The following is a 26,540-nucleotide window of genomic DNA, read 5'->3' on the forward strand; positions in this document are numbered from 1 at the left end:
GTTGATAATGACCTCAGCCTTGGCACCGCTCTGGGCCAGACCAGACTGTCGACAGACTGGAGGCTTTTGTGTGGACTCCCTATCTCTAACTCCGTGACCTTTAGGGGGGGAGAAGAAAGCAGAAATGCCTTTTTTATTTAGAAGGGGTAAGGCGCGCTCATTGTTCTGTGTTGGTACGGTTTCCCTGTGGTAAACACACAGCGGTTCCCAGGCTTCACATGTTGCTGCACCACCCCTCCCTCTCTCCCTTGCTCCATCCCCTGGTGTTCCCACACTACCCTGTCTGCGTTGCTGCAGCACTATGCAAGACACACACACATGCCCAACAACAACAACATTCACGTCTCACTATCGCCCGAGTCTGGAAGTGCAACACCCAATGACAGACCTATAGTGGGCTTTTTTTTAAATTTTATTTGTCATCAGTGTGGCATTACAAAATCGATGCTGAATGGTTTTAGGAAACATAAAGTTCTTGATGAACATGATTGACTAAGATGTAGGAGAACAGGGAGTGAATTTGGGAAAGATGGAGTGGAGATGGCAGAGAAGCCCCTGGGGTAGGGCCTGTGTCAGGGTCTGAGAGAACACTCAGGCCCTCTATGCTCGCTTGGGACATAGGGCTCATCCTTCAAGCGGGTGACACGGTGCATAAACAAACCACTAACCTCGTCAGCTCTGTGTTTACAGCCCTGAGACTGACTCCTAGACGACTCATTAACATCAAGCACCCGCCGAAAGGAGCGTGTTCCAAGAAAGACAGATCCAGAAACGCGTCTCCCTCCGTAACAGAGGAGGAAAGTAGACGACGTGTCAGACAGATGGGGGCGTTGATAGATGAGGGGGGGTCTGGGTCACAGTCAACCGGCCCCCGGCCACCCCAAATCCAACTGCTCTAGACACGCAGACACAGACTTGCACCTGAGAATAGAACTCACACACACCAAGGCTTTACTTGTGTCTGCGAGCATGTGTGATACGCTTTCCACCTGACTTGACAGACATTCAGAGAAGCTGAAGTCCAGATTCATAAAGGTGCATGTGCTGCTGCAGGCTGATCACAGGTTTACTTAGACTGACTTTAAATTTGAAAAAAAAAATGTTACTGTTCTTAAAGCTACTGACAGAAACGTTTTACACCTATTAACATATTTGTGTCTACAGAGGAGGTGCTGTGTTTCTTCAGTGTAAGTGCATTTTACACAATCTTTCATCAGAAGCAAACACATAAACTCCAAAAGGTCAAAGACGGGATATTGAATCTTGCATTGAGGCCTTAAAGAAATAAATTCTAATCTTTGAAAAACGCAGCCAAACAGTGACATAAAGCAAATCCTGTAGTTTTAGATGCCAAACTGTCGATTTTACGTTGTATGATTTCATGTTACTGGTTTAAAGTGTGCTTCTTTTCATCAGCTCAAGTGAAGGCTGTAATTACCGAGTTCTAATATCAGATTTGTTGGCGATCATTAATCGCATGACAAAGCATTATCAGAAGGAAAGAAGGTGAAGTCCTGTGCTCCAGTGGATTCTGAACCAGTCCATTACTGGAGGAGATGCGCGATATTCGTACACGCAGCGTTTGCGCCAAGTAGAGCGTTTGCGCCAAGCAGAGCGCAGGCACAGCGCGCCGCTCGGGCACAACGAGGCTTGTTTAATGGGGTCTGTCTTTGACTTTCCCCGCGCCGGCCCTTCCCTCGCACCTTTTAAACGGGCCGATCTATTAACCAGTTTAATGAACTCCGCCAGACAAACGCAAGATGCATGACCCGCTGCACAATGCGAGGGGAGCGACGGAAGTGTCAGCTCAGGAGAGGAGAAGCGCTGAGAGACAGCGACACACCGGGGCGTGCCAGAGCTTGCACACACACACGCGCACACACGCGCACACACGCACACGCGGAGGCACGCGCGCCAGCCCTCTCGCTTGCCAATGAGGGGCATGAGTGCGCCACATCACTGGCGTCGGGCCGACCGACCAGTCAGGACTGACAAATGCGGCAAATGTGAAAAATGAACGCAAGGCGCACAGGATTGCGGCTTAAAACGCGGACTGGCGGTGAACGCTCCACTGCCACTCGCTCAGCTTCCGAAGACTTTTCTTTGAACTGTTTCTTTGGGTCTTTATATTTCCCGAATTAGTACGGACGCGATAAAGGTTTGTAAAACATAGTATTACTTTAAGTGGCTAAAGTGAGATTAATCGGCGTCGTAAGCATTCATAAACAATCTAAGCCCCCTGAACACATCATAATCAAAAGGGTTTTATTGAGACGCAAATATGCTAAGTGGACCTTTAATTGGGTCTGCACAAAGCTATACTTTGGATCATCAAAGCCCCCCCATCCTCCATCTTTATGTAGCCCACACTTCACCGCGGGGTGCGGCCTGTGCGTCTTGGCTATACTTAGTTGCGAGGCAAAAGCGAGTTTTTGTGGCGCACCGCATTACATCTGGACGTGCGGACTAATCAGTCAGCCTCCATCAATCACTCTTACGTTTACCACCTCTCCATCACCTCCTCTATTACATCCACCCCTTTTTTAATCACACGCCTGCTCTGCGCGGAGGCCCCTTACATGCCCGTTTTAACACGACTCCTCCGGACAGGCGGAAGGCACACACTGAACGCATTTAGCAGCAGAGCCCTTATGAGGGGTCTGGGAATTTAAATATTCACTGTTGACACTGTGCAGACCTGGCTGAAGGCCAGAGTGGGCCCGTTCCTCAGGGGGCCCAAAACATCCCCCCGTTCTTAGTTAAAAAGGTAGAAACCTGCCTCCTCAATCTAGGGAAAAATAACATTAAAACTGTCCCTTCTGCATTTCCACGACGACTTTAATGGTTTGCAAAGGAAATGCAGAAACCTTGCTGCAAAAGTTGACCGTGCTGCCCTTTGTGCATCTAGTCCGATAACACCTCTGTGCAAAAATAACTATAGTGTTTCAGAGTCAGGAAACCTGGACTGCGGCTGCAAAGTAAAACAACACTTTTCATTTCGATTTGATGATGATGATCATGATGATGATGGTTTTAGTTTGCGTGCACTCACTTCCTCATTGCAAGTCGTAACAGTTTGCAGCTCTAAGAGAATCACGGTATAGTTCTTTATGCAAACCAGGTACGTTTAATAAACTTCATCAGAGTTTAATCACGCTGACTTGGTTCAAACGGACCTCATGTAAAACTACTGGAAACTGAGAACTGTCTGAAATCATTTGAAGCGCGTTACAGTTATCACGATATTCATTTCTAAGCATTAAGTAGGAGTTTTAGTTATGAAAATTAATTCACATTTTTTATGCCGAGTAAATAACATTTCTGCAAACTCTACTGGTGACTTTAAGACTCTCACTGTTAATTCTTCAGAAAAGCATGAAAAAATCCGCCTTACAATTCTGGTTCGCATTTTACAGTTAAAACCAATTAAAATCGGCGTTCAAGTCAAGTCTGAAAAAAACAAACACATACGCAAACACTGATGAAGCCCTGCAGAGCACAACTGGACTCAAGCAACTTCAGTGAGGGAGAAAAATTCTTGTTAATTTCCTGCAGCAGATCAATGCATGAGCAGTCATATCAATCATCACCGTGCATAAATTATTGTAGTTGATTGCGCCCAAGCAATTAAATCGATTTAATGACAAATGTTTCGATTTTATATTTAATTTAATCAAACTCGTTTTACTCTAAATAAATTCTGTTAACGAAGAGAAGCCCGCGTTCTGCAACGATCAAATGAGAAAATACTGTGAGTAAAGCTGAAATAAGAACGTCTCAATGAATGAAACCACGTTTTTTCCTATGGTTCCGCATCATGTAACGATCAACACGCCGATAAGAACGCGGGCAGAACCGCAAACTTCACATACACAAACCGAGATGCGAGCTAAATCCCGCTCACTGGTACATTTTCCACGCGTTTGCTCCTCGTTTCTCTCGCTTTCCCCGAGTTGCTCCGCACGAGCTGAGCAGCGGCGTGCAGCGGTTGCAACACGACTGCCGATGCACAAGACTCGGGATTTTAACCCACATTACACTACAGCGCCCACTACATGCAACGAGCGACTCCAATAGTGGAGCGGACGCCCTGCAGAAAGTTCCTCCATCGCTCCCTCAACTTTCAAGTTTACGCTCTTCGCGTGACAGCGGGTCCGCTTCTTCGCGACAATATCGCCGTTGTGTCACTCGTAATGAGTGAAAGTGGGAACTCGGACGTCCTAGACGAAGTTGTTACAGAACCTACTAACAGACCCGGTGATACCAGCGACAGTGTAGCGATAGGTAAATAAGATGGCATGTTTCAAAAGGAAAAAAGAAATGGATGTTGCACCTACTCGTGGCCAGTTTCCGTGCCCTGCCTTTGGACCTCATGGTGCCAGTCTCTCGGCGTGGGTTTGTTTGGATTTTTTCTTGGATCTTTTTTCCTCCTTTTTGTTTTTTCTCAGTCCCTTTTCTCTGGGTTTCTCAATCCAAACGCGCTATCTCTCCAGCATTGTCAGTCTGGACACCTTCGCACATGCGCACAGATCCGAAATCTGCCGGCAGCAAGTGCCAGAAAAAGTTTGGGACGATTTATCACTTTGATATTAACCTGATGTGGTCACGATGGGTGAATCGTGGACGTCTCCGTCCGTGTCGGACTTTCACGCGACCACTGAATGAGAAAAGTGTGCCCCGCTTTTCTCATTCAGTGCGGCTGATTCAGTTGTGTGTTCTTGTATGTTTAACACGTGAGATAACTTTGTCATCGAGATGCCTCCAGTTGACTTGTTTCACGGTTTTTCGAGACGAGTACAAATCGGTTTCATAACGGATTTTACAGAGTCTATATTTTGTACGCCCTATTATTCTGTGTCATTTTTTCTAATAAAATCACGTTGAGACTGCACTATGAACGCATTTGGCACGATAGAGAACCCGTTTTTGCAGCACCCCGGGTCTAAGAGTGTCGAGCACCATAATTATGAATCCCGACTCTCAATGCTTTCTGCGCACCTTTTCTCAATTTCTCCATCTGGACTCACATTAATCACTGTTCATGTAAATTACCGATGCTGAATCTAATCATTATAGATTTTATGTATTTTAATTATATTTTGACCATTTACTGAACACAGAAAAAATGAATGACCCCCCCCCCTTCACGCTCCCGCTTGGGCACCCGACTGACAGCTTTAATATGCGAGTGCCCAGATTTCCTTTCCACCATCTCTCTTTTTTCTGCTGACAATTATTAATATGTTAAGTGCTTAGTATTAATGTCTGTATGAGACGTTTCTGTTGAAGTACGTAATTTTTTTTCACTTTAATTGCTAAAGGCTGCAATGGAATGTTTTTACTTGATTTAACTTCAGAACTTCATCAAGAACGAAAGGAAAAAAAGGTTTTTGTCCAAACCTTGATCCGTGAGTCTATTCAAGTTTGAATCAAACTTTTTGCTGTGGATTTAAAAAAGTCATGAAAAAAGAAGTTATGAAAAGTATGATATCCGGGCACTAAAACCAATAAAAACCTTGAATGCCTGCTGATATCACATAAAGATTTTATATACGCATATCAACACACCAGAGAATCAGACAAATATAAAAGAGCTCATCGGGATTTGTTACACTTTTGTTTGCTTTGGCAAAAGCAATTAAAAAAAACATACTAGTCCATCCCCTCATCCCTCCTGGTTTTGCTTTAATAAGAGGTGGAGGTAGTTGTTTCCGAATAAAGACACTGTATAATTAAGGTAATTGTCAATTAATTAGGTCTGCAAGTGATCACGTTGACCTTGTAGATGAACTCTTTAATAAGTCGTGAGCTCGAGCCATCGATTGCAAAGTGTGTTGAATCTGATTGAAGCTGTGACATCATGCCATGGCATGGACATGAAACTTAACAAAACCAAAGCATATGGTAATTTCACTGCAAAAAAACGCATTCTTTACACTGTGAGCAATTACGAAAACCATAGATCACGCTAACCGCCAATCTCGACTGCAACAGTGAAGTTTAAGTACAAAGTGGTGAAACAAAATATGAATATATAACATTATATGCATTAAAATAATATAGAAATACTACTACTTTGCGTCTTACATCTTAAATGGCTTGGTAAAAATTACCTAAAAATGAACTGGGACATCGTTGGATCGTTTTCAGTGAAATGGCAGAGTTAAGAGGTTAACAATGATACTTTATTGCGGTTGTTCCTCTCTATACCTTTACTGTAATGACACAAATAGCGCTATTAAGTGGGTTGCGCCTGTACGCCACGTGCAAGGTGGCGCGCTGCGCACGCATGTACACGAGAGAGAGACAGAGAGAGAGAAACAGAAAGAGAGAGAGAGAGAGAGAGAAACAAAAAGAGAGAGAGAGAGAGAGCTTCAGGCTGCGCGCTCAATTAGACTAAATGGAAACAGTTTGCATTCACCGCAATAACTCACTCCCTTCTCGCCTCTCCCCCCTCCGAAGCAGTTTTTCAGTACATATTTTATTATTATGATCTGAACCCGGTGGCCGGGCAAATGGCGCGGATATTCCCACAGCCGCGTGGGCTGTAATTATTAGAAATTAATTGGGTTCTGGACCCACAGAATTGCATATATAAACTAAAGCACTGACTCACGAAGCGGTTAACAAACGAGTCTATTTCAATATTATTTAAAGCAATGAAATATTTATTTAAACAAAACTGTTTCAGGCTGAGACGATTTGACTGGATTACAGTAGTAGCACATTCGACAGTTAAAGGGTTAAAAAATAACACGGTCTGTGTTGGGGGCTGTGGAGGCAGACTAAAAGTGAAACGGGAGCCTCCGGCGCAAGGAAATTACCAGCGCCCGCGTGACCTTTGAGCAAGGTAATCAATCAAGTGATCAACAGGGATATTTATCACCGCTTTGTCCAATCAAACATGTTTCTAGCAACAACATAAAATATGTTAGATGAGGATATTGATATTTTGCTATATGTTAACTTTAAGCAAGAGTTATTAAAGACATTAAATCCTATTTCATTGTGTCTTTTCCTTAACAACGCATACACAAACATTACTACAGTAATAACAATATTGCAGACATAAAATCATGATTTGAGACCACAGTTTTGCTATCACAGGCCCACATCAACTAGAAACAGGTTCATCCAGTGTTTCTGGTTATATCATTTTGTGTTCTTTTATCTTTATAATAATAGTAATAATTATTATTATCATCTAATAATTTATCTTATCACTTTTAACTATTCGAAAGCTAAAACCTTAGTCATTTCCTGCTGTTTTTTTCTTCGTTTTTTACAGTATTTTTTTCTGACCCAGTGCATGCTGCCCCTGTGTGGAGAATTATCGACCCAATCAAGCAGTAGCTTCCAATGAAATACTAAAGCAATAAAACAACTCTCTACGAGTAAACATTTATTATTTTCCTCCGTAAAACACGGACCTATATTATTTAAATTACTAACACGAAACTACACAATTAATCGAAAACTCAGTCAACTCTTAAAGCGGTAAATTATGCAGTATTTTATTCGCAAAATGAAAAGAGGCCGACATCGATTGAAAATGATATAATCATGCCATAAAACGCCCTTCTTCAGTTTTGAAGTGAAAGCATCTCAAGCAAAGCGAAATATTTTAACGTAATAAATCTCACATATCACATAAAGGTCAGTTATACAGAAGGCGAATAACCACAAGCCTTTTGCACCTGGTATAAATTCTACTGTCATACGCTTTAATCCACACGGAAAACATGTTATTTGGACGTATGTTTGTATAATATCACATGAATAGACGAGTCGCATTTCTAATAAAGATGTAGGCAATAACTGTATCAGAAAAAAACATTCATTGGTTTAAAAGTAATATTTAATAATAAAAATAATCGAGAGAAAATAAAAATATAAATGCAGCTTCCCTCAACGCAATTATTTTATGGAGAAACCAGTGGGCAGATATGTTACTCAATAATTTTATATCAGAACTTAAATGTTTAATTCTACAAAATAAATTTACAAAGACGTTGAGAAGAAACGTCTCGGGGTTCGTCAGAATAATATTAAGAAATAAACTGTCAGATTTCCGAGGCACGAAACACAAGAACTAGAACAGAACCGCTCGTTCTCTTGCTTCACGAGACTAAGCGTGAAAACCCTGTCGAGGTTGATCTTCAAATTCTTTATACTATACTGCCCTCTGGTGGCTGAGTATCCTTAAACGTTGAGTCTGCAGCCACGCAAACGTTCCAACAAAATAATAAACGCTTTTGTTAATTCTGATGCCACATGAAACTTTGTCATGACCCACGGATCAAATAAAAGCACTCAAAAGCAGGTAACATGAGGCAGATTAATTAATTGGTCTGGGTTGCACTGAACTAAAGAGCATTTTAACAACTGCTTGTGGATTCAGTATCCAGCGTGGCAGACAGATTACGATGCGCTTCTGAGACAATTTATGGAAGTAGTATTGATAGTTGTGGTGTCGGCCAGGGACATATTTATCCCTGAGGACTACTTAATGACATGGCTTTAGTTGCAGGCACGTGCACAGACACACATAGACACACATGCACCAAAGATACAAACTCATCCCCGTCCATTTAAACTGATATTCTCCTTGAATCAGTACCATCAACAGAGAGAACCGACAAGTAATCAATGAGACACTCGATCAGGTTTATTTATCTGCATTTCCAGTAACGTCAGACAGTGGGATCCTTGTCAGGTTCCCGGTTGTAGGGCAATTAAGTGAACATGCCGATGGATGAGAAAACCAGAGAATAAACTACGACCGAGGCTGCACTTGACTGCTTACATCACAGTTACAATATTGCAGGACACTGAACTAAAAACAGATATGAAAACAAGTATTTTGTATGATGACTTAAGATAATAAAATATCAAAAACAGATAATAACTGTGTGACATCTAAATGGTTAAGTTCAATACAGTGATACTGCTGCACCACAATGAGCATGTGCTGTAAAGATCTTCCAACAAACTCTGCTGGGAATGTTCAGCTTAAGCATTAAACATCGCCACTAATAATTTCTGAGGTTACAGTATACGTGTAAGTACTGTATAAGTGGTCACCAGGTCCAAACCTCCACTATTTAACACTTTGAATGGATGGAACACTGAATGGATGGAAAATCCATTCAGGCAACTGTGATGTTGTGTCACATTGACTCAGAGCATTCTCTAATTGTGATGTAATAGTCATAGGAATTTCTTTGAGTACAAATGGTAATATTGTAAAATAAATAAACACATATGTAATTTTCACACTTACCTATCTGACAGATAGGGGAACAAACGTATCGTGGACCTCAGTGGGGGGCCTGCAGGGCCGTTTAGCCTCCAGAGGCCAGCGATGCTATAGTTTTGAAAATGCACAGATGTAACATAATTAAAACCAAACTCAACATCAGATGCCACATCAAACCCATATGCCTCTCTGAGAACATATGTTTTAAACTGTACTTTTGAATAATTTTGGCATGAGCATTCGACTTTATGTGTTATACTAAACACTAACTCAGAAACTAAACGTGTGATTGGTATTGTCAGTGCAGTGGATACATTCTACTTAGTTGTTGTAGTTTGAGCCTTTTTGATGATTATGGGTTACAGCCTATGAAAATTCAAAATCCAGTAACTCAAAACAATAGAATGGAAATCAGTCAAATAAGCATTTATAAAACAGAACTATCAGAAGCATGTTCACTTATCTACTTACTGCATTGTCAGGGCTCCTTCGGTACCACTTCCTGCGTTGTGGGTTGTAAAGGAGGGGATTGACTTGTGGTTCTGTTGAGGATAAGTCAAGATCAGTTTGTTTTAAAATGAGCTCATCTGCTTAGTATCTTGCTTTGACAGTGCTGCATGGATTCTCTATCAGATTCAGGAGAGTTAGGTTGCACGTTCACAATAGTCCAGCAAAACTGTCAAAGATAATAAACATCTTCATAACCTTGAAGCATGAGGTGGTGTTAAATGTCCTGGCTGGACCTTATAAAACACTGCAGTGTCCAAGTCCACAGTGGAAGTGCCAGTAAATGACAAGTTGACTTTTAGATGCAGTTTGCTATTGGAAACGCAGCTGTTCTCACCCATTTGCTGCTGTCTGTGTTCAATGGCTTTCGATGCCACTCTACTCTGTGTGAAGCTCTCCCCATGTCTTCAGTCACTGTGGCCTTTCCACGCCACAATAGGCTTCATGATAAGTGGACCAAAAAAGGCCTAAAATGTTATAAAGCCAGAATGTGTTTCTTTCATTCACAATGTGATGTCAGTTTAATAAATAATTTAGAAAAAAATTGCAATTGTGCTCAACCGTGTACAAATACTTGCAAATACTTACTTGTAGACAACAGTAAGACCTAGCTTACGCACAGTCATTAGCCGTCATGCTGTACAGTAGCTAGCCAAACTTCACACACTGTGCGAACTAAGCGCACAGCAGCGTCACAACCGCAGCGCCGTGACGTGACACGAGCTGTTGTTGTCCTAAACTGTCATTCCGCCGTGCCAACGTCGGCTAACGCTAGCTGCTCCCAGAATCTCTGCAGCAGGCCTCGGCGTGACGTCACCACTCACCTGAACCCTGGAGGTGCGCCAGGTCTCCTCACGCATTGTTCCCGCCGCGGCACAAACTCAGTCAGTTCCCGCATATCGCGATATCGGCCGGTCACCGTCTGAGCAGTTGGCAAAAGTGCCCGTTATGTGCGCGTGCACGTCTGTGGCTTACTTAATTAGACCGTAACTTTTTTTTTTATTAAACATCTAACTTGTTCTATTGTTCTATTTTTCGTTATTTATTGTACACTACAGACAATAATGATTCGATTCTGAACTTATGATATAATAAGTAAATTGAATAAATTTGTGACAAAGATGTCAACACTGGTGGTGAGGATGATGATGATGATGATGATTATGATGATGATGATGATGATGATGATGATGATGATGATGATGATGATGATGATATGACAGTGACCTCAGGGTTGGTGCTTCTCCCGTCTTCAGGCACAGCCCCAGATGTGGGTTTTCTTAACATTCAAACTGGTAAAAAATGACCCAACGTATGAATGATGTCAACTAAAACCGCTTTGTCATTGTGGTCGGAGCTGGAAGCTGAAAGGAGGTGGTCAGAGCAGAAGAGGAGCAGCGGGCTGGAAATCAGCAGCATCACGTGGAGCCTATAGCTGCGTGTGTCATGTCCATTCATCATCATCCAAAGCACTTTGCCTATTAAGCATCCTATAAAGATAAAACACAACAACCATCTTAGAACTGCACCCAATAATAAATAACTTACTGCGACAGGGTTGCTCAGTCAGCCATTGTTTTTGTCATTACTTTTCTACAATTTATTTGCTCACTATTAAAGTTATATGTTTTATAAGTTAGTTTTATTTTATGATATACCATATTAAAGTGATAATCCTAAATGACAGATTATAGAGGACAGCATCTGTCCTCTAATGACGTGAAGAGTATATGACTGTGAGACATACTGTAAAGAGGATACATAGTTTAATAAAGTAAAGAAAGAAACATGGTGGCTTCTAATTCAGTAGCGCAATCAATTCAATCCATTACAACTATATAGAATTATAGATTCAGAGTTATAAATCCAATTTGAGCAGCTGGGATAGACCCCATGCCCCAGAATCTGTTCAATACAGGCACCTTGTGGTGGTTTGTAGAATGCACAGCTGTGGTTTTAGGTCTCTATGTCCAGGGAGTCTGCAGAATATGGTGCAGACTTATATCAAATATATATTGAAATAGCTAATTGATATTGTAACAAACAGCTTTAAAATTAAAAATTAAAAAAACAGTGTAAGCTTAAACAAATGAGCAGCATCACATATAGAGTCATAGTGAAGGATTCTGTGTCATCTGTTGCAGACAGTTGAAAGAAGGGTCCAGGGAACCAAATAAAGACTCAAAACTCTGGGATTTTCAGTCAATATTTTATTTTCATTATGTATTTCTAACAAGTCAGGTTTGAGGTGCATAGTCATGAAGGGAGCAGGGTCACAAACAGAGACAAACAGCTCAACATTCAGGGGGAAATGGATCCAGGACGTGTGCGTCTGCTGCTATTGATTGCACGGCCGAGTGGAAGCGATACAAGAGATCCACTGTCAAATGTTATATTTGGCACAATAAACTGTGCACGTATTTGTTTACTTGCTGTAACATGGAACATTTTGCCTTTAAAGAATGTAGAAAATCTCTTTCTGATATAGTTCAAAACTGCAAACAGAAAATATGGAGAGCTCAGTGTCAGCCTACACTTCTGTTTATTTATCAGTTAGCCAGCCATACTGTATAGGAGTTATAGGAAGTACTGTAGTTATTCAGGAGCTTAATAAAATGACACATCAAATATCACAAAATGCATCATAGCTTTGTAGTTCTAACTATTGTAACCTTTGTGCCTAATTAAGGACACGTGTCTGTTGTTGGACCATACTTTTCCCAGTACTCTGGCGTTTTAGTTTTTTCAGTGGGTTTTGATTGTTGAATCTGTGTGGAATGTGGAAAGCAGAGCACAGACTCTGGACTCAGACTCTTGGCAGTGTGTTTCAGCCATCAGAAGTACAGGCGTAGTGTAGAGCAGTTTCCCAAACGACTGACTGGGGTGTTTTTAATCCAGCGGCAGCGCTGTGACGTGTGTGAAAACGCGTGCGACGCGACCGGAACCGTGGGTCACAGTAAGAGTGCTGTAACCACAGCAGACGTGGGACTCTTGGATTGGCAGTATGAGTTTCAGCCACTCTGGCAGTAAGAGCAATACTAACACTGAACATTTGTAGTGGTCAATCGGTGAATAATGTTTCTGGTCGTGAATCGAAAAATGCACGTTTATATAAATTGCTTGGCTATTTTAATGTAAATTTCTTTTTATTTTCTTTTTCTTTTTCTTATTTATTATTTCATCTAGACAAAATGGGCCCTGGCGTTAAAAACCATGAATTCTTCTACTACTCAACTAGTAGCACAATACAATGCATTTAGCGACGTTTATGGTTGATTGTAGCAATGATTTTTTTCTCCCAGTTACATACAATTATAACTTTCGTTTTTTTTTTCCTAACTGACTTATGTATGCGTCCACTAGAGGGCAATACTGTGATGTGCATTGAACACCACATGAACGTCAGACTGTATTTTTTTGGTGCTGTATTGCGCCACTGCAGAGAACCATTCTACCCCAGACAGGAAATACTCAGTACTGCAGCAAGCAGCAACCACTGCAAGCGGCAGGATGAAGTGTAGGAGTCAGGACAGACATTTAAGGCAGGTCAGTATCCAGGAGAAAACAAGTGACACTTCACAAAAGCCAAAAGTGCTATGGCATTTGCTAATTTAGTGATTCATTGTCATTATTAATTGCACAGCTGCGTCATATCGTGTCGCACTATTCTTTATGGCTCACATGCACCTGGCCTCCCTCGCGTTACAACATCCCTCGTAAACCCTGTTCACATGTTCCTGTGTTTGGGGGCAGATTTGGAGTATTTTTTCGCTTTGTCAGATGCTCTGCTTCTGAGAAATTCATTTACGGTGGAGCAAGTTGCACATGAAATAATTTCCTGCAGCTGCAAGGCAGCAAAAACAGGCCCCACTATAGATACTATTAAAATAAGATTAGGAATCGCACATATAATAGGAAGCACAAAATGGGAACGCTTTCAGGTATGGGAGCGTAAGAATACACAAACAGACAGATCCACAATATTGCTTTTCCCAAAAGGTAGACTTTGGATGTAAATATGTAGCCTTTTTAAAGAGGAATCTGCACTTGACTTGTAAGAGGAAAGGAAGTGTGTGTGTGTGTGTGTGTGTGTGTGTGTGTGTGTGTGTGTGTGTGTGTGTGTGTGTGTGTGTGTGCGTGTGTGTGTGTGTGTGTGCACGGTGCTTCCTTGTACCCATAACATTCCTAGTTTTTCAATACAATAAAACCCTAATACTTCTAGTGCTGCACAAACGATAACATCTACATGTATTAAAGTTTTCCTCACAATAGTACGTCATACAATTCCCCAGTTACGACTTTAGTTGGATGCACATGGATCAGTCTTGGTCCCATTTATACTTGAAAGAATAAAAATCAAAACATCGTAAACACTGCGTTGTTTCATGTTTCCCAGGCTTCTGCATTGTACTGTCTCTGTAGACTGAGACATGTATATTCAGTCATTATTACTTGGTGTCATCTGGGATAAACTCCAAATCAGAAAGGGAAATCACAAAACTAATGTCCATAATGGTACAGTATTTTTTTACACATCTTCACAATTCAGTCTAAACTCAGGTGCCATGAAACAACCGTGAGCAGTTGATCTGGGTTCTGATAGTTCATGAATGTGTCACTCGTCAAAATCCTAGCCGGTAGTTTAAATTACAATACGTACAGTATGAATGTAAAAGTATGGTTCAGACGAGGGTTATAAGGAATTAACTGTAGGTCTGTCCTCAAGCATAAAAATGAACGGTTTCATAGAGTTGCTTTAAAATCTTTCATCAGATTAGAGGAACCTCATGCCAAGTATAAATAGGACCTAAAATAGATTGAACCAATATATATGAATAGGCCTAATGTAGATACATGAACCTAATGTCAATACATTGGTTCAAGTGTCTACATCGGGACGGTGTGTATACATACATCAGTACAATGACAATGACAGAGGTGCCATCACAACCAGTCCAGACACACCTATAAAGTGCCTTATAACAGGTTATTGCATAATCGGATGTCTGACTTATTGCTTCCACTGAAAGCAAGAATGGAAATGCACTCCAGTACTAGAGAGCAGCAGGCGGACTCAAGTGAGCTACAGTATTAGAAAAATAAGACAAAATCTCGCCACAGAGCAGTATGTTGTTGGACAGCCTTGTTCTCAGGTGCTCGGCCGAAACACTTCAAACGCGGCCAGCGTGGGTTTTTGTTAGCTTCTGTACAATAAGAGAAAGATCAGTGTGAGGTCTATGCCAGGATGCGGCCACTCTGAGCAGTGGTAAAGTGCTGTGTTGTTCCTGTGCAACACTCTAGAATGAAGTGTGTGTGTGTGTGTGTGTGTGTGTGTGTGTGTGTGTGTGTGTGTGTGTGTGTGTGTGTGTGTGTGTGTGTGTGTGTGTGTGTGTGTGTGTGTGTGTGTGATGTTTTCAGCTGTCATACTTATGTACGTGGGTGTAATTGGAGCAGGTTTTAAATGGGAGTGAACGGTTTGGTAAACTGATCTCATGACGGGGTTCTTGAACGTTTCTATTTCTTCTTCAGCAAAACGTGATCACTTGCTAAATGGTACATTTTGTTTCATTTCAGCAGCACCATGTCAACACATTAAAATTAAAATTACATTTTTTTCTCACCAATTAAATCCACTCAGCTCCATTTACTCTATACGCTTGTTGAATTTAAGTGCTAAGGCACTGAAAACTAAAAAAAGCTGTGTAGTCTCTAATTCAACAAGTTATTACATCTATGATCCACATCATATCATTGTTGGACAATCTAAAGCATGAAACACTGCATGCACCTGAATAGTTACACAATATAACAAAATTGCTAATAAATCCACTGACCTATCGAAATATTCACCTATTTAATTTACTGTTACGTTACTGCTTTCAATATTTTTTCTGTGAAGAATGAAACCATGGTATTGGGACAATATTTAACGTGAACATCTTTACATTCCTTTGCAGTGAATGTCGGCGAGGTGCTGCCTTTATTACTGGCACCGTACCGCTGCACTCGCTGGTATTATCTAAGCACATTAATGCCAAGGATCATTATTTGTATATTAAACATTGTTGACGTGTTTCATTACAGCCAGGAAGCTTGTGTTGGAAGTTAACTGTCAGGGACCTAAGCACAGAACTGTGGAAACATGGATTAAATTTGGAAATCTGTCACGCACCTTATGTTTCTCTTTAGAGATGCTACAAAATATCTGTCTATTTTCTCAAACGCAAACTGTTCTCACTCCAAACGCAGAGTTGCTTTTTATCACTCTGACCACGTTAAGGAGTGGATTAAAGCTGCAGGAGTGATGGGAGGTGTTTATCGAGCACTGACATAGCATCAGTCAGCTGAGGTGGATGTGAAGGGCTAAATCGAACCACGCAGTCACAAAGAAATGTTCCTGCACCGTGGCGCTAGACACCAAACGCTTATATGAAGTTATATAAAAGGCGCACATGCTAGAAATGCATTGGTTAATAGTCATAAGCAGCATGATTAATTTCATTCCTTTCTATAGAGAGCTGGGTCGTCTGGGGATTGTCTTTTGATGAGGGTCAGGGTTGGACATTCTATACATTTTCTGTGTTTTTATCCTCCCGCCAGCAGAGGGAGCAGAAGCAGAACAGGCACCTGTGTTTCATCTAAAGCAAAAGAAAAACGAACCTGTGCAGGTCTGGATCCTTCAGTCACCTAGGGAAGCCCAGTTGTCTGCCAGCAGTAGCGGATCAAACACCACATGGTGTCAAACCTGGACCCCCAGTAGGAAGAGAAATCCAAAGCGGTGGTTCCACCTGACATGACGGGAAGGTGACACTTACAGCAGGTGTGAGCAAAATATGAGAGCATTTCAGCTTTCAGTTTTGCTGTTGGCTTCATGGCAGTTGCATTTCATTTGTTCCCATGGGTCAGGTTCGTTTGGATCCAGGTTTCACAGACTGTGGATCATAGCACACACGATGCATGCTGCAGCTGGTAAACTGGTCAGCGCAGACGTCATAGACTGATAACATACACAAAAACGAATAAGTGTGTAAAATCTATAAAAAAATATGTATTTGACCATGATAAGGAGAATATATAGAAATCAGATATGTAAACTAATAGCAAAGACGCTTTTCTTGCGTGCAGGAAGTGGGTTCAGGCAGATGTGATGCCTTGCTGTGCAACAAATGGGCTGCCGTGTAGGCGACCGTGATCCAGGCCTATGCACTCGTCACACTTCTCAAAATCTCAAGCATGTGTTTAAAATATACATTTAGGTCATATGTGTTGTATTAATTAGCCACAGGTAAAGTTAACCAGTCCACAGGCAACAGCGTTTCCTCTGAGCGCGGACCTTTCTCTAACATATATACAAACATACTTTGCGTGTTGCTCATGCCTTTGGTGTCCCTTTGTTGTCGGCTTTGGCGCCTGAAAGTCCATTTTCAGTGTTGTCGTTCCCTGAGGAGCTCACCAGGCACTCTTTGCTGCAGCACAGAAGCCACGGGTTAAGATTTACACTTCCAAATACTTACTCACATAGGATTTCAAATAGAAGCATTTGAAGAATTTGAATGCACCCTCGCATAATGACGGGTTATTTTCTTGCCAAGTATTAATGAGCTCAACAAGAATTTTAGATGAATCCAATTAAGATGACAGTTTAAATGAGAATGTCTGCTGTTTTTTTATCTTCAACCATCACTCGTAGTCATTATCATATCAAAACATTCAAATTACTATATTTTTAGAAACAGCGGTCAAGGTCTCATTTGTGTCTGTGTCAGTGACAAAGCAAGGAGTCTGAGGTTAGGACATAGCTATTTTAGTAATTGGCTGATTAATTGGAAATGTAAGCTTGTTAAAGTTAAGTTTAGCTTACGACACAACAATGTGAATACAACAGACTAGGACATTCAAGTGGCGATACTGGTGTACATTGCATTATGCTTATTGCTATAATCAAACATGTGCCCTTTTCTAACCCTCAGTATCATGGTTACCATAGTGATTTACTCACTTCTTCTCTCCACCCTTCAGCAGGAAGTGGACGACCAAGGCCTTTATCACCATGCCCATGACGAGCAGGCCTATGACTCCACCCAGCACCGAGACCACGATGACCGTCAAAGTGTTGTCAAGCTCCCTTACTGTAAAAACCAAGACAGAGACAAGACAGTGCCGGCAGAAACGATTAGCGTCACTCTCGTGAAGACGTGTACAGCTGCGTGCTTTTAGTGCATACTTTCATCCACCACGATAAGAGTGAAGATGGCGCTGTGGTTGCGGTTCTTCTCCTTCAGGTTCCTGGCGAAGCAGGTGTAGTCTCCCGCGTCGTCGAAGGTGATGTTCCACAGCAGGAGGGAGATGTTGTTGGTCTTGGAGGAGCCAACGAACGTCACGCGGTCGTGGCACATCATCACCTTGGGCTCGGCTCCCTCGTGGGCAATCTCGCCTTCATAGAGCTGCACACGCGTACGTTTAGGAAGCACGAACAAAGGGGGTCAGACGTGGTTACACAGCAAACCTTCCATGCTTGTGTGCATGTGTGCACGTACTGTAGTACCTTCACCATACTTCCGTTGTTGTTAAAGTGCCAGTTGAAGTACAGGTTTTTGATACCAATGCAGGAGGAGTAGGTGCAGGGGATCAGAACCGTGGAGCCATTCATTGCTTCGGCCGACGGCACTTTTCCAGTGGAGACCTCCAGTCCGCTAACACACCAAACACCTGAGCCAAAGGAGAAAGACGATGAAGACAACGCAAGCGTAGAACAAAACAAGTCACTGCTTTTAACAATCAAAACTCAGTAATGTAAACTGATCACCACCTGGTGGTGAGTAGGTTCCGCTGGCAGGGAAGAAGGCTGGAACGACTTGGCAGGCCCAAACGTATCGTGAGGGTCTTTTGGGAACGTCTGGCTGAACCCTCTGTCAGGCAGACCTTTAACTCACATCTCTGGGAGAGCCTCGACCGGATTTCAAGGGAGGTTGGAGACATAGAGACCGAGTGGACAATGTTCTCCTCTTCCACTGTCAACGCGGCCGTTGCAGAGGCAAAAACTCGGGCCTGGGAGGAGTTCGGGGAGGCCATGGAGGAGGACTATCGCTTGACCTCAAAGAGATTTGGCAAACCGTTCGACACCTCAGGATTCTCAGTTTTCAGTGGAGGTGGGGAGCTGTTGACCTCAACTGGGGATGTTATTGGACGGTGGAAAGAGTACTTTGAGGATCTCCTAAACCCTTTCGACACGCCTCTAATTCCCCTGCTTCCTGCTAAGGAAGCAGAAGCAGGGGAATTAGAGGTGGACTTGTCCATCACCCAGGCTGAAGTCACTGAGGTAGTTTGTAAGCTCCTCGGTGGAAGGGCAGTGGGGATGGATGAGATCCGTCCTGAGTACCTCAAGTCTCTGGATGCTGTGGGGCTGTCCTCTGGACTGGACAACCTAGGTGGGTGGTTGTCCCTCTTCACAAAAAGGGGTACAGGAGAGTGTATTTCAACTATAGGGGGATCACACTTCTCAGCCTCCCTGGTCTGGTCTATGCCAGGGTACTGGAGACGAGAATTCGACCGATAGTCGAACCTCGAATACAGGAGGAACAATGTGGTTTTCAGCCAGCTTTACCCTCAGCTTATACCCTCAGCGGGGGTGCTTGAGGGTTTGTGGGAGTTTGCCCAACCAGTCTACATGTGTTTTGTGGACCTGGTGAAGGCATTCAACCGCGTCCCTTGTAACATCCTGCGAGGGGTGCTCAGGGAGTATGGAGTCCAGGGCTCTTTGCTAAGGGCTGTCTGGTCTCTGTACACCCGGAGCAGGAGCTTGGTTTGCATTGCCAGCAGTAAGTCAGACCTGTTCCCGGTGCACGTTGGAAGGCTGCCCCTTGTCACCGGTTCTGTTCATTATTTTTATGGACAGAATTTCTAGGTGCAGCCAGGGGCCTGAGGGAGTCTGGTTTGGGGACTACAGGATAGCATCTCTGCTTTTTGCAGATGACATTGTCCTGTTGGCTTCATTGGGCCAGGACCTCCAGCGTGCGCTGGTGCGGTTTGCAGCTGAGTGTGAAGCTGCTGGGATGAGAATCAGTTCCTCCAAATCTGAGGCCATCGTATTCGACCGGAGAAAGGTCGTTTGCTTTCTCCAGGTTGGAGGAGAGTTCCTGCCCCAAGTGGAGGAGTTCAAGTATCTTGGGTTCTTGTTCACGAGTGAGGGAAGGAAGAAGCGTGAGATTGACAGACGGATCGGTGCGGCGGGTGCAATAATGCGGTCGTGTACTCGTACATCGTGGTCAAGAGTGAGCTGAGCCGAACGGCAAAGCTCTCAATTTACCGGTCAATCTATGTTCCTACCCTCACCTATGGTCATGAGCTTTGTGTCACAACAAAAGGGGCAAGGTCATGGATACAAGCGGCTGGGCGCTCCCTTAGAGATAAGCTGAGGAGGTCTGTCACCCGGGAGGAGCTAGGAGTAGAATCTCGACTCCTCCACATCGGGAGAAGCCAGTTGAGGTGGCTCAGGCATCTGGTTCGGATGCCCCCTGGACGCCTCCCTGGGGAGGTGTTCTGGGCATGTCCACCGGTAGGAGGCCCCGAGGAAGACCCAAGACACGCTGGAGAGACTGTGTCTCGGCTGGCCTGGGAAAGCCTTGGGGGTCCCACCAGAAGAGCTAGAGGAAGTGTCCAGGGAGAGGGAAGTCTGGAACTTTCTGCTCAGACTGCTGCCCCCGCAACCCGGCCCCGGATAAGCGGATGAAAATGGAGGGATGGACCTCAGTAATGTCATTAAAGTGCAGGATCATGAGCTGGATAACTAAAACATAAAAGCTTCTTAGAATCTTATATTCCAAAAACATCCATTGCATTCATAGCCAGGAAAGCGCTCCATTAGTGGATTTCCTCACTCGCCGCCTGTTCATGGCATTCTGCTTAATGTAATAAGATGCTATCGTTGGGAGGAGAACATGCAGCCGAGTTTGAGTATCGCTACAGGAGCATTTCATCTAAAATGCACTTAAAAAGTGTTCATAATCAACACACCTTCATATAAATGTAAAGACTTGTGGGCAACGTGATTAAAATGTTCCATGTGTTTCAAGTTACTTCAATGTCTCTGTCTTTTTTACAATTGCACTTTTGTAAAAAGAGAGTTTTGGACCTGTATTATTATTTTTTTAGGGCCTTATATTTTGACTTTGTAATGTCCTTTAAAATTTGTTACTTTACTATTATAAATTACACTTCCTGTGAACTCAAAACACCCTAACTCTTTTATCCACTAAAACACATGTCTTAATTTGTCGGTATTTGAGCCTGGCCGGACGGTTTGTGTTGGTTTTCAAATGACAGCTGGTGTAATTCCCAGTTTGTAGCGCTGGTGTCTGTCGCACTCATCGGGCCTATTTATAAACGACCTGTTCGGGATCACGTTGCACTTGGACATGGTGCAAATAGTGTTAGAGTACACGCATGTGGAGGACCTACATCTATTTAACAATTTCACACCACCGTCCTGCTCGTTCTGTGAAGACAAGAGCAAAACTAAAATGCTCTGAGGTTTGTGTAGCCGGCTCATCTGATCATAAACATGAAAGTCATTACTAGAATTATAAATATTGTATGACCACTTAAACAAATAGCAGGTTGAGAAAATGCATTCCTATCCATATTCCCTTCTGACACTTAAACTTCTTCTTGTTTTATTTATTTATTTATTTTATTCTTTTATTTGACAGAAAGACCAAATTTTTGATAAACATTAAACTAATTGCATGTGATTAGCTGACCCCCCAAACCCCATCAATTTGAGCACAAATATTGTTTTTTATAACTTTTAAATAACTGACTGCCAATGTCCTGATGATGCCCAAATATATTCCACAGTATGAAAATGAAGCAAACCCCATCGTGTTGCATTAGGTACATCATATTTCTCTCTCTTTTGTCTTCCAACATCTGGTATTTTTACTTCTCCTCTGTAGTCATTTTGACTCATCTCTCCCTTCGCAAACATCTCAGGCCATTTGTGTCCTGCTTGTTCTGCTTTGCTCTATTTTGGACCGGACTTTCACTACTCTTTTTTTTTCCCTCCTCACTTTTTTTGCAGTGCTGGGCACTTTGTCTTTTTCCTCAACCTTTCCGTCTCTCCTGCTCTTAGAACGTGTTCCTCGGGGACCGTGGAACTAAGTAAGAAGAGGGTGAATGTGGGAAGCGGATCTGTGTATGTGTATGTGGACCAGTGGTAGAATGGGTGACGGCTTTAAAGCACGTGCTGAAGCTGCTCTGGATCTTTGAGCTGTGATTAAAGCTCTAAGCTTAGTACAATTATAAACAACCTTGTGCCCTCTCTCTATATATATATATGTGCAAAACCAAAACCAAAAAAAACACAACAAGGTATGAAAATACAACAATATCTTGTAAACGGGTCATGCAGTGTGGCTTTATCCACACAGGAAGCGTGGTGAGCATATACATATCTGGGAGGCGTGTCCACCGAGCCTAGAAATAGATATCACACCTCTCTCGTTTTACCTCTGCTCTGTATAATCCTTTTCCTCCCTGTTCGTTTCCACTCCTTACTCTTCCAGTTCATATCACTTTATTTCATCCTGACGCCCACATATTCAGATGTTGTAGTGGTGTAGTATTTTTCATGGTTCAACATAGTTATCTTTGCATGTGTGTGGGAAGTCTTATCTGCTCATGCAGTACAAGTCTTTTGTGTAAGTCTGTGTAAGTCTGTGTGCATCCATGCGCGTGATGTGTGTATGAACACACGCAATAGTTGTGAATGATATTTTTAGCTACACTCTCAAATATCTCTGTCCCATTTGGAAACATCAATATCTGAATGACTGATGGGAGTAAGGCGACTTACTCTGTGTGTGTGTGTGTGTGTGTGTGTGTGTGTGCGCTCGCGCCCTTGACAGAGGTAGTTTTTTTTTTTTTTAATCGTAAGTAGGCCAGAGATTGAAGGGTTAATGTATTTCCAAGTGAACCCATAGAGAACGGACTGAGGACATCATTACCTGTATAAAAACGAGAGAGAGAGGGAGTCATGATGGGAAGGGTGAGAGAAAAGGTGAAGGTGAATTGAGGAGAGAGATGAACGCGGGAACATGGATGGAGTGTGTAGAACGTGATGGAAGGGGTCAGTGTGGAGGAGGGAATGGATGGATGGGGAGAGGAAACGGGAGCGGGATGTTCTCTTCAAGGTGAATGAACGTTCAGGGGAATTACAACAAGAGCAAGAGCTGTGGGTGTTGGTGGAGAAGGTCAAGTTCACGCTACACGCACAGACACAAGCTTGACGAACGAGGAAAGATATGAGGGCTTAGTTACCACATGTGCACCAACTACTGATGAAACACTTGCACTACATGTTGTATCTGTATTATGTGCAATAAATCTTAACATGTGTCACAATAGACTGAGACTATATGAAAGATTAGTAATTTAGTAGTTAGTTCTAGTTCCACCACCACCACCACCACTACTATTAATACTACTACTACTACTACTACTACTACTACTACTACTACATCTACTACTACTGCTGCTGTAGTCTCTGTGATGTCACTTCCTGTCCCAGCTTCCTGTTTCTCACTTCCTGGTTCCAGTCTCTCGTCTTTATGTAAACCACTTACACCTGCTTCCCGTCTGAATTTTTCAGGACTCAAACAACACTTACTCTCTGTTGGTTTGTTGTCACTGTTATCACTGGTTTGTTGTTGTTGAAGTGGTTAGAGTTTGTTAGCTGTTATTCTGGTTTATTTGACCTGCATGAACAGTAATTATTAGTTCTTTTATCGTTTCTGTGCATGCGGGTCCTCATTTTGTTAGTCTGTGTTCATGTTGAGCAGCCAAGTGTGTTTAGATCTTGCCAGTAAGTGTTTCAGGGTTCCAGTCAGACCACACCTCTAGGCCGAGCGGGACCAGAAATTATTTCATTTTCTCTAGTGTAGGGTTTCATGTTTGTCTTAGTTTAATGCTTCATCGGACTCATAGCCGTTTAGTGGGACTTTGTCGCACACGCTGCCTTGATACTGAAAAAAACAGACAGAGATGGTCGTCTGATGAAGGTGATTCCTGTTTTACTACTATCCTTCCTGTTGTTCTTTCACTTGAGATGTTCAACCATAAAACCCTGATTCATAACGTTCAGAAGCACTTAATTGCGTCTGCTATTCTTTGCCGTGGAAAAGCAACAGTGTGGGTTCCAATCTGAGGTGCTTTTAACTAGTAATCTAACATATTGATCCTCTGTAGCAGAGGAAAGTCTTGGCCTTTCCTCCCTGACTCAGCAAAAACATGGTTTTCACAACAGCACTTGAAAATAAACAGTATGTGGTGTACACTATACTACTACAGTACAGTAGTACCTACGTAGAATACAGTATATGTATTTAGAGTATAGACGTCTATTGAAAAATTAAGAGAAATTCCATTTGATTTTTGAGAATCCGCTCGTTAATTAAAAACAGTGCAGGTGATTGACGCTTAAATCTCACCTTGAAATGATAAACTGCAGTGAGCAAGAGATAAGATAAACACCAGCAGCAGAATGTTGATGAGTGTGCAGGATGGATGCTTGAGGAGCTGAGAGCGCCGTGGCAACGTTGCACTCTAACAAGTCGAGGAGTGTGCGAGCGAAAGCACTGCACCAGTACAGTACGTCACCGCATATACACCCGCATCTTATACACAAACCCTCAGTGTAACCAACTTTCTGTGTGGCTTCTACAAAACCAACCACGTGCTGTAAGCTCTCATCACTGTAACAACATCAAGCCTCCGGAACTGCTCCTCAAACTCAAGAACCCCAAAACCCGGCACGTCGATAATCGCATCAGCCAGAAGGTTAAATGTTATTGACCTTGTTGCCCTTAGCAACAAGTAAACATCACTGTGTTTAGCCTTTGGATGTGGAGGGAGGGTGAGGACGAGGCAGCGGATGCTGGTGTGGAGCAATAAAAACTGTGACAGACAGTGAACAGACTAGAGACGGGAGATAAGGGGGGGGGGGGGTGTAGAGGGCACAGACACTAGTTTCATTGTGTAGCCAGAGCAGACAAGCAGACCTGCCAGTGTTGTGGGGTGAGACATGGGGGGAAACACCGTAGGATGACAAGGCAGCAGACATAGACAGGAGCGTAACTCACCGAGCAGCAGCACAACTACCAGACCAGCGTGAAGTAGATCCCCGGATCCCAGTCGACCGGAGACCCTCGAACCGGTGCTGTCCACTGACGCCATGACACCCCCCGTCTGTCTCCCTGTGGGCTCAGTTTCTTCCTCACTCTGCACCCCTGTCTGCCAAGCGGCTCAACGTGAGCTGAATCTGATCTCCTCACACCCGTGCGTCCGTGGAGCGAGGCGGGACGCTGAGCTGTGCTAAGTCTGAAGTCCTGCTCCCAGTCCCTCCCTCTTCTCTCCTCCTCTGCACTCTGTCCCAGGAATGAACAGGCGGAGGGAAAAATTCCTCACGGGAGCTCTCTCTCTCTCTCCCGTCCAGCTGTTTCCTGCACCAAGAAAGCGCAGGGGAAAGGCAGCAGTTGAATGAGGAGCGCGTCTCCCCGCTGTCCCCGCGCCGTCGTGATCATCCAGCAAAGCAGAGAGTGAGGCGAAAGGCAGAGAGGAGACGTGAGGCAGAGCCGTACAGCGGCGTGGAGTCACAGAGCTCCGCTGCTCCAGCAGCAGCAGCAGCAGCAGCAGCAGCCAGGGAAGCAGGCTGGCCGACAAACCCCACAGGGCGAGACATAAGCTGGAGGCAGGGGGGGGGGGGGGGGGGGGCACGCGAGAGGCACGGGGAGGATGGTGGACCACAGCCAGCAGCCAGGCAGCGAAAGCAAGACGCGTGCGTCTCCTCAGCCGCCACGGGGAGGAATGAGCAGGGGGAGGTACTGCGGAGGTAGAGGTGAACGGAGAGCGAGGGAGCGAAGGTGGGGATGGAGTGGAGCGGGGAGGGGAGGGGAGGGGAGGGGGGCAGGGGGGGCAGATAACGTGTGCCACACACACACACACACACACACACACACACACACACACACACACACACACACACACACATCCAGCACAGCTGAGTCAGCCTTACTCAGGAGGGTCTCAGAGTCAGACACGGGCTCAACGCGTCCCCCGCACGCTCCCGGCTTCACCGCATCCTTCGCTCCGGTCCCACTTTGATTCAGCTGCTTTACCGCCGTGTTTTTTTTCTGGGCTAATGCGCTGATCGCGTGTGATCTCGTTCCGCGAAAGCTCTCTATCAAAGTGTTTCCTGGATGTGCCGCTGAGTCCGTTACAGGAAATGCATCTGCAGTTTATCAAATGAAGCTCAGCAAGTTCAAGCTACAGTAGTTAGTCAGAAAGTGTCTCCAGGTTTGGTGCTCATTGTAGCCTATAACACTTTACCCCTTTTACGCAGGAAATATAATTTATTAAAACGTATTTCTCTTTAGGCTTTTAATATCCGCTTCAACGACCATCATGCATTAAAGGGTTAAGAGCAGTAGACTGACCTTCAGCTCAGCTCAGTCCAGCCATGAAAACTTCTGAAAAGCTTGTGCAGCCTTACCTCACTTACAGGATCTAAATGACTTGTCATTAACGGTGTGAGAACGTGAAGCTTATTTATTAGAATGTCAAATTGTTCAAATACACTGAAAAACTCAACTTTTTATCCACACACTGCACGACCATGTTCACAACTACTGGGAATAAGAAGTGACAGTGAAATGTTTGAAATGCATTGTTAATCAAATTGTCTGATTTACAAGAGCAGTTTTTGTTTTTCACAACATTT

At 43.5% G+C, this 26,540-nt stretch overlaps 2 protein-coding genes across 16 annotated transcripts in view; both read right to left on the reverse strand.

Moving 5' to 3' along the window:
• mecom (MDS1 and EVI1 complex locus) overlaps positions 1 to 4,643 on the reverse strand; it is a 109,153-nt gene extending 104,510 nt beyond the window's left edge. For 7 of the 12 annotated variants that reach the window (XM_041073437.2, XM_041073442.2, XM_041073436.2 and 4 more), the window contains exon 1: positions 4,338 to 4,642. In XM_041073437.2, coding sequence (XP_040929371.1) covers positions 4,338 to 4,374 — 37 coding nt within the window. In that variant the 5' untranslated portion in view covers positions 4,375 to 4,642. Of the gene's footprint in view, positions 1 to 4,337 lie in introns of all 12 variants that reach the window. The other 5 variants (XM_041073443.2, XM_041073439.2, XM_041073434.2 and 2 more) reach the window with 1 other exon arrangement.
• A 7,318-nt stretch (positions 4,644 to 11,961) lies between these two features.
• LOC114868287 (sodium channel subunit beta-4-like) lies at positions 11,962 to 25,626 on the reverse strand. 4 transcript variants are annotated; one of them, XR_008696425.1, is made up of 7 exons: positions 24,904 to 25,626; positions 18,312 to 18,475; positions 17,991 to 18,210; positions 17,766 to 17,895; positions 17,127 to 17,232; positions 16,427 to 16,554; positions 11,962 to 14,970 (listed from the first exon to the last, which is right to left on the reverse strand). XR_008696425.1 is itself a non-coding variant. In XM_055513897.1 (6 exons), the coding sequence occupies exons 1-5, from the start codon at positions 24,995 to 24,997 to the stop codon at positions 17,139 to 17,141; spliced, it is 702 nt and encodes a 233-aa protein (XP_055369872.1). In that variant the 5' UTR covers positions 24,998 to 25,626; the 3' UTR covers positions 11,962 to 16,554; positions 17,127 to 17,138. The 4 variants fall into 4 exon arrangements, 2 of the variants coding, with proteins under 2 accessions (XP_055369872.1, XP_029027576.1); XR_008696424.1 differs by having other exon boundaries at positions 16,427 to 17,232; positions 24,904 to 25,521; XM_055513897.1 differs by having other exon boundaries at positions 11,962 to 16,554.
• Positions 25,627 to 26,540: the final 914 nt, after the last annotated feature.

This window comes from Betta splendens, chromosome 13 (assembly GCF_900634795.4).
Source record: "Betta splendens chromosome 13, fBetSpl5.4, whole genome shotgun sequence".
Classification (NCBI taxonomy): Eukaryota; Metazoa; Chordata; class Actinopteri; order Anabantiformes; family Osphronemidae; genus Betta; species Betta splendens.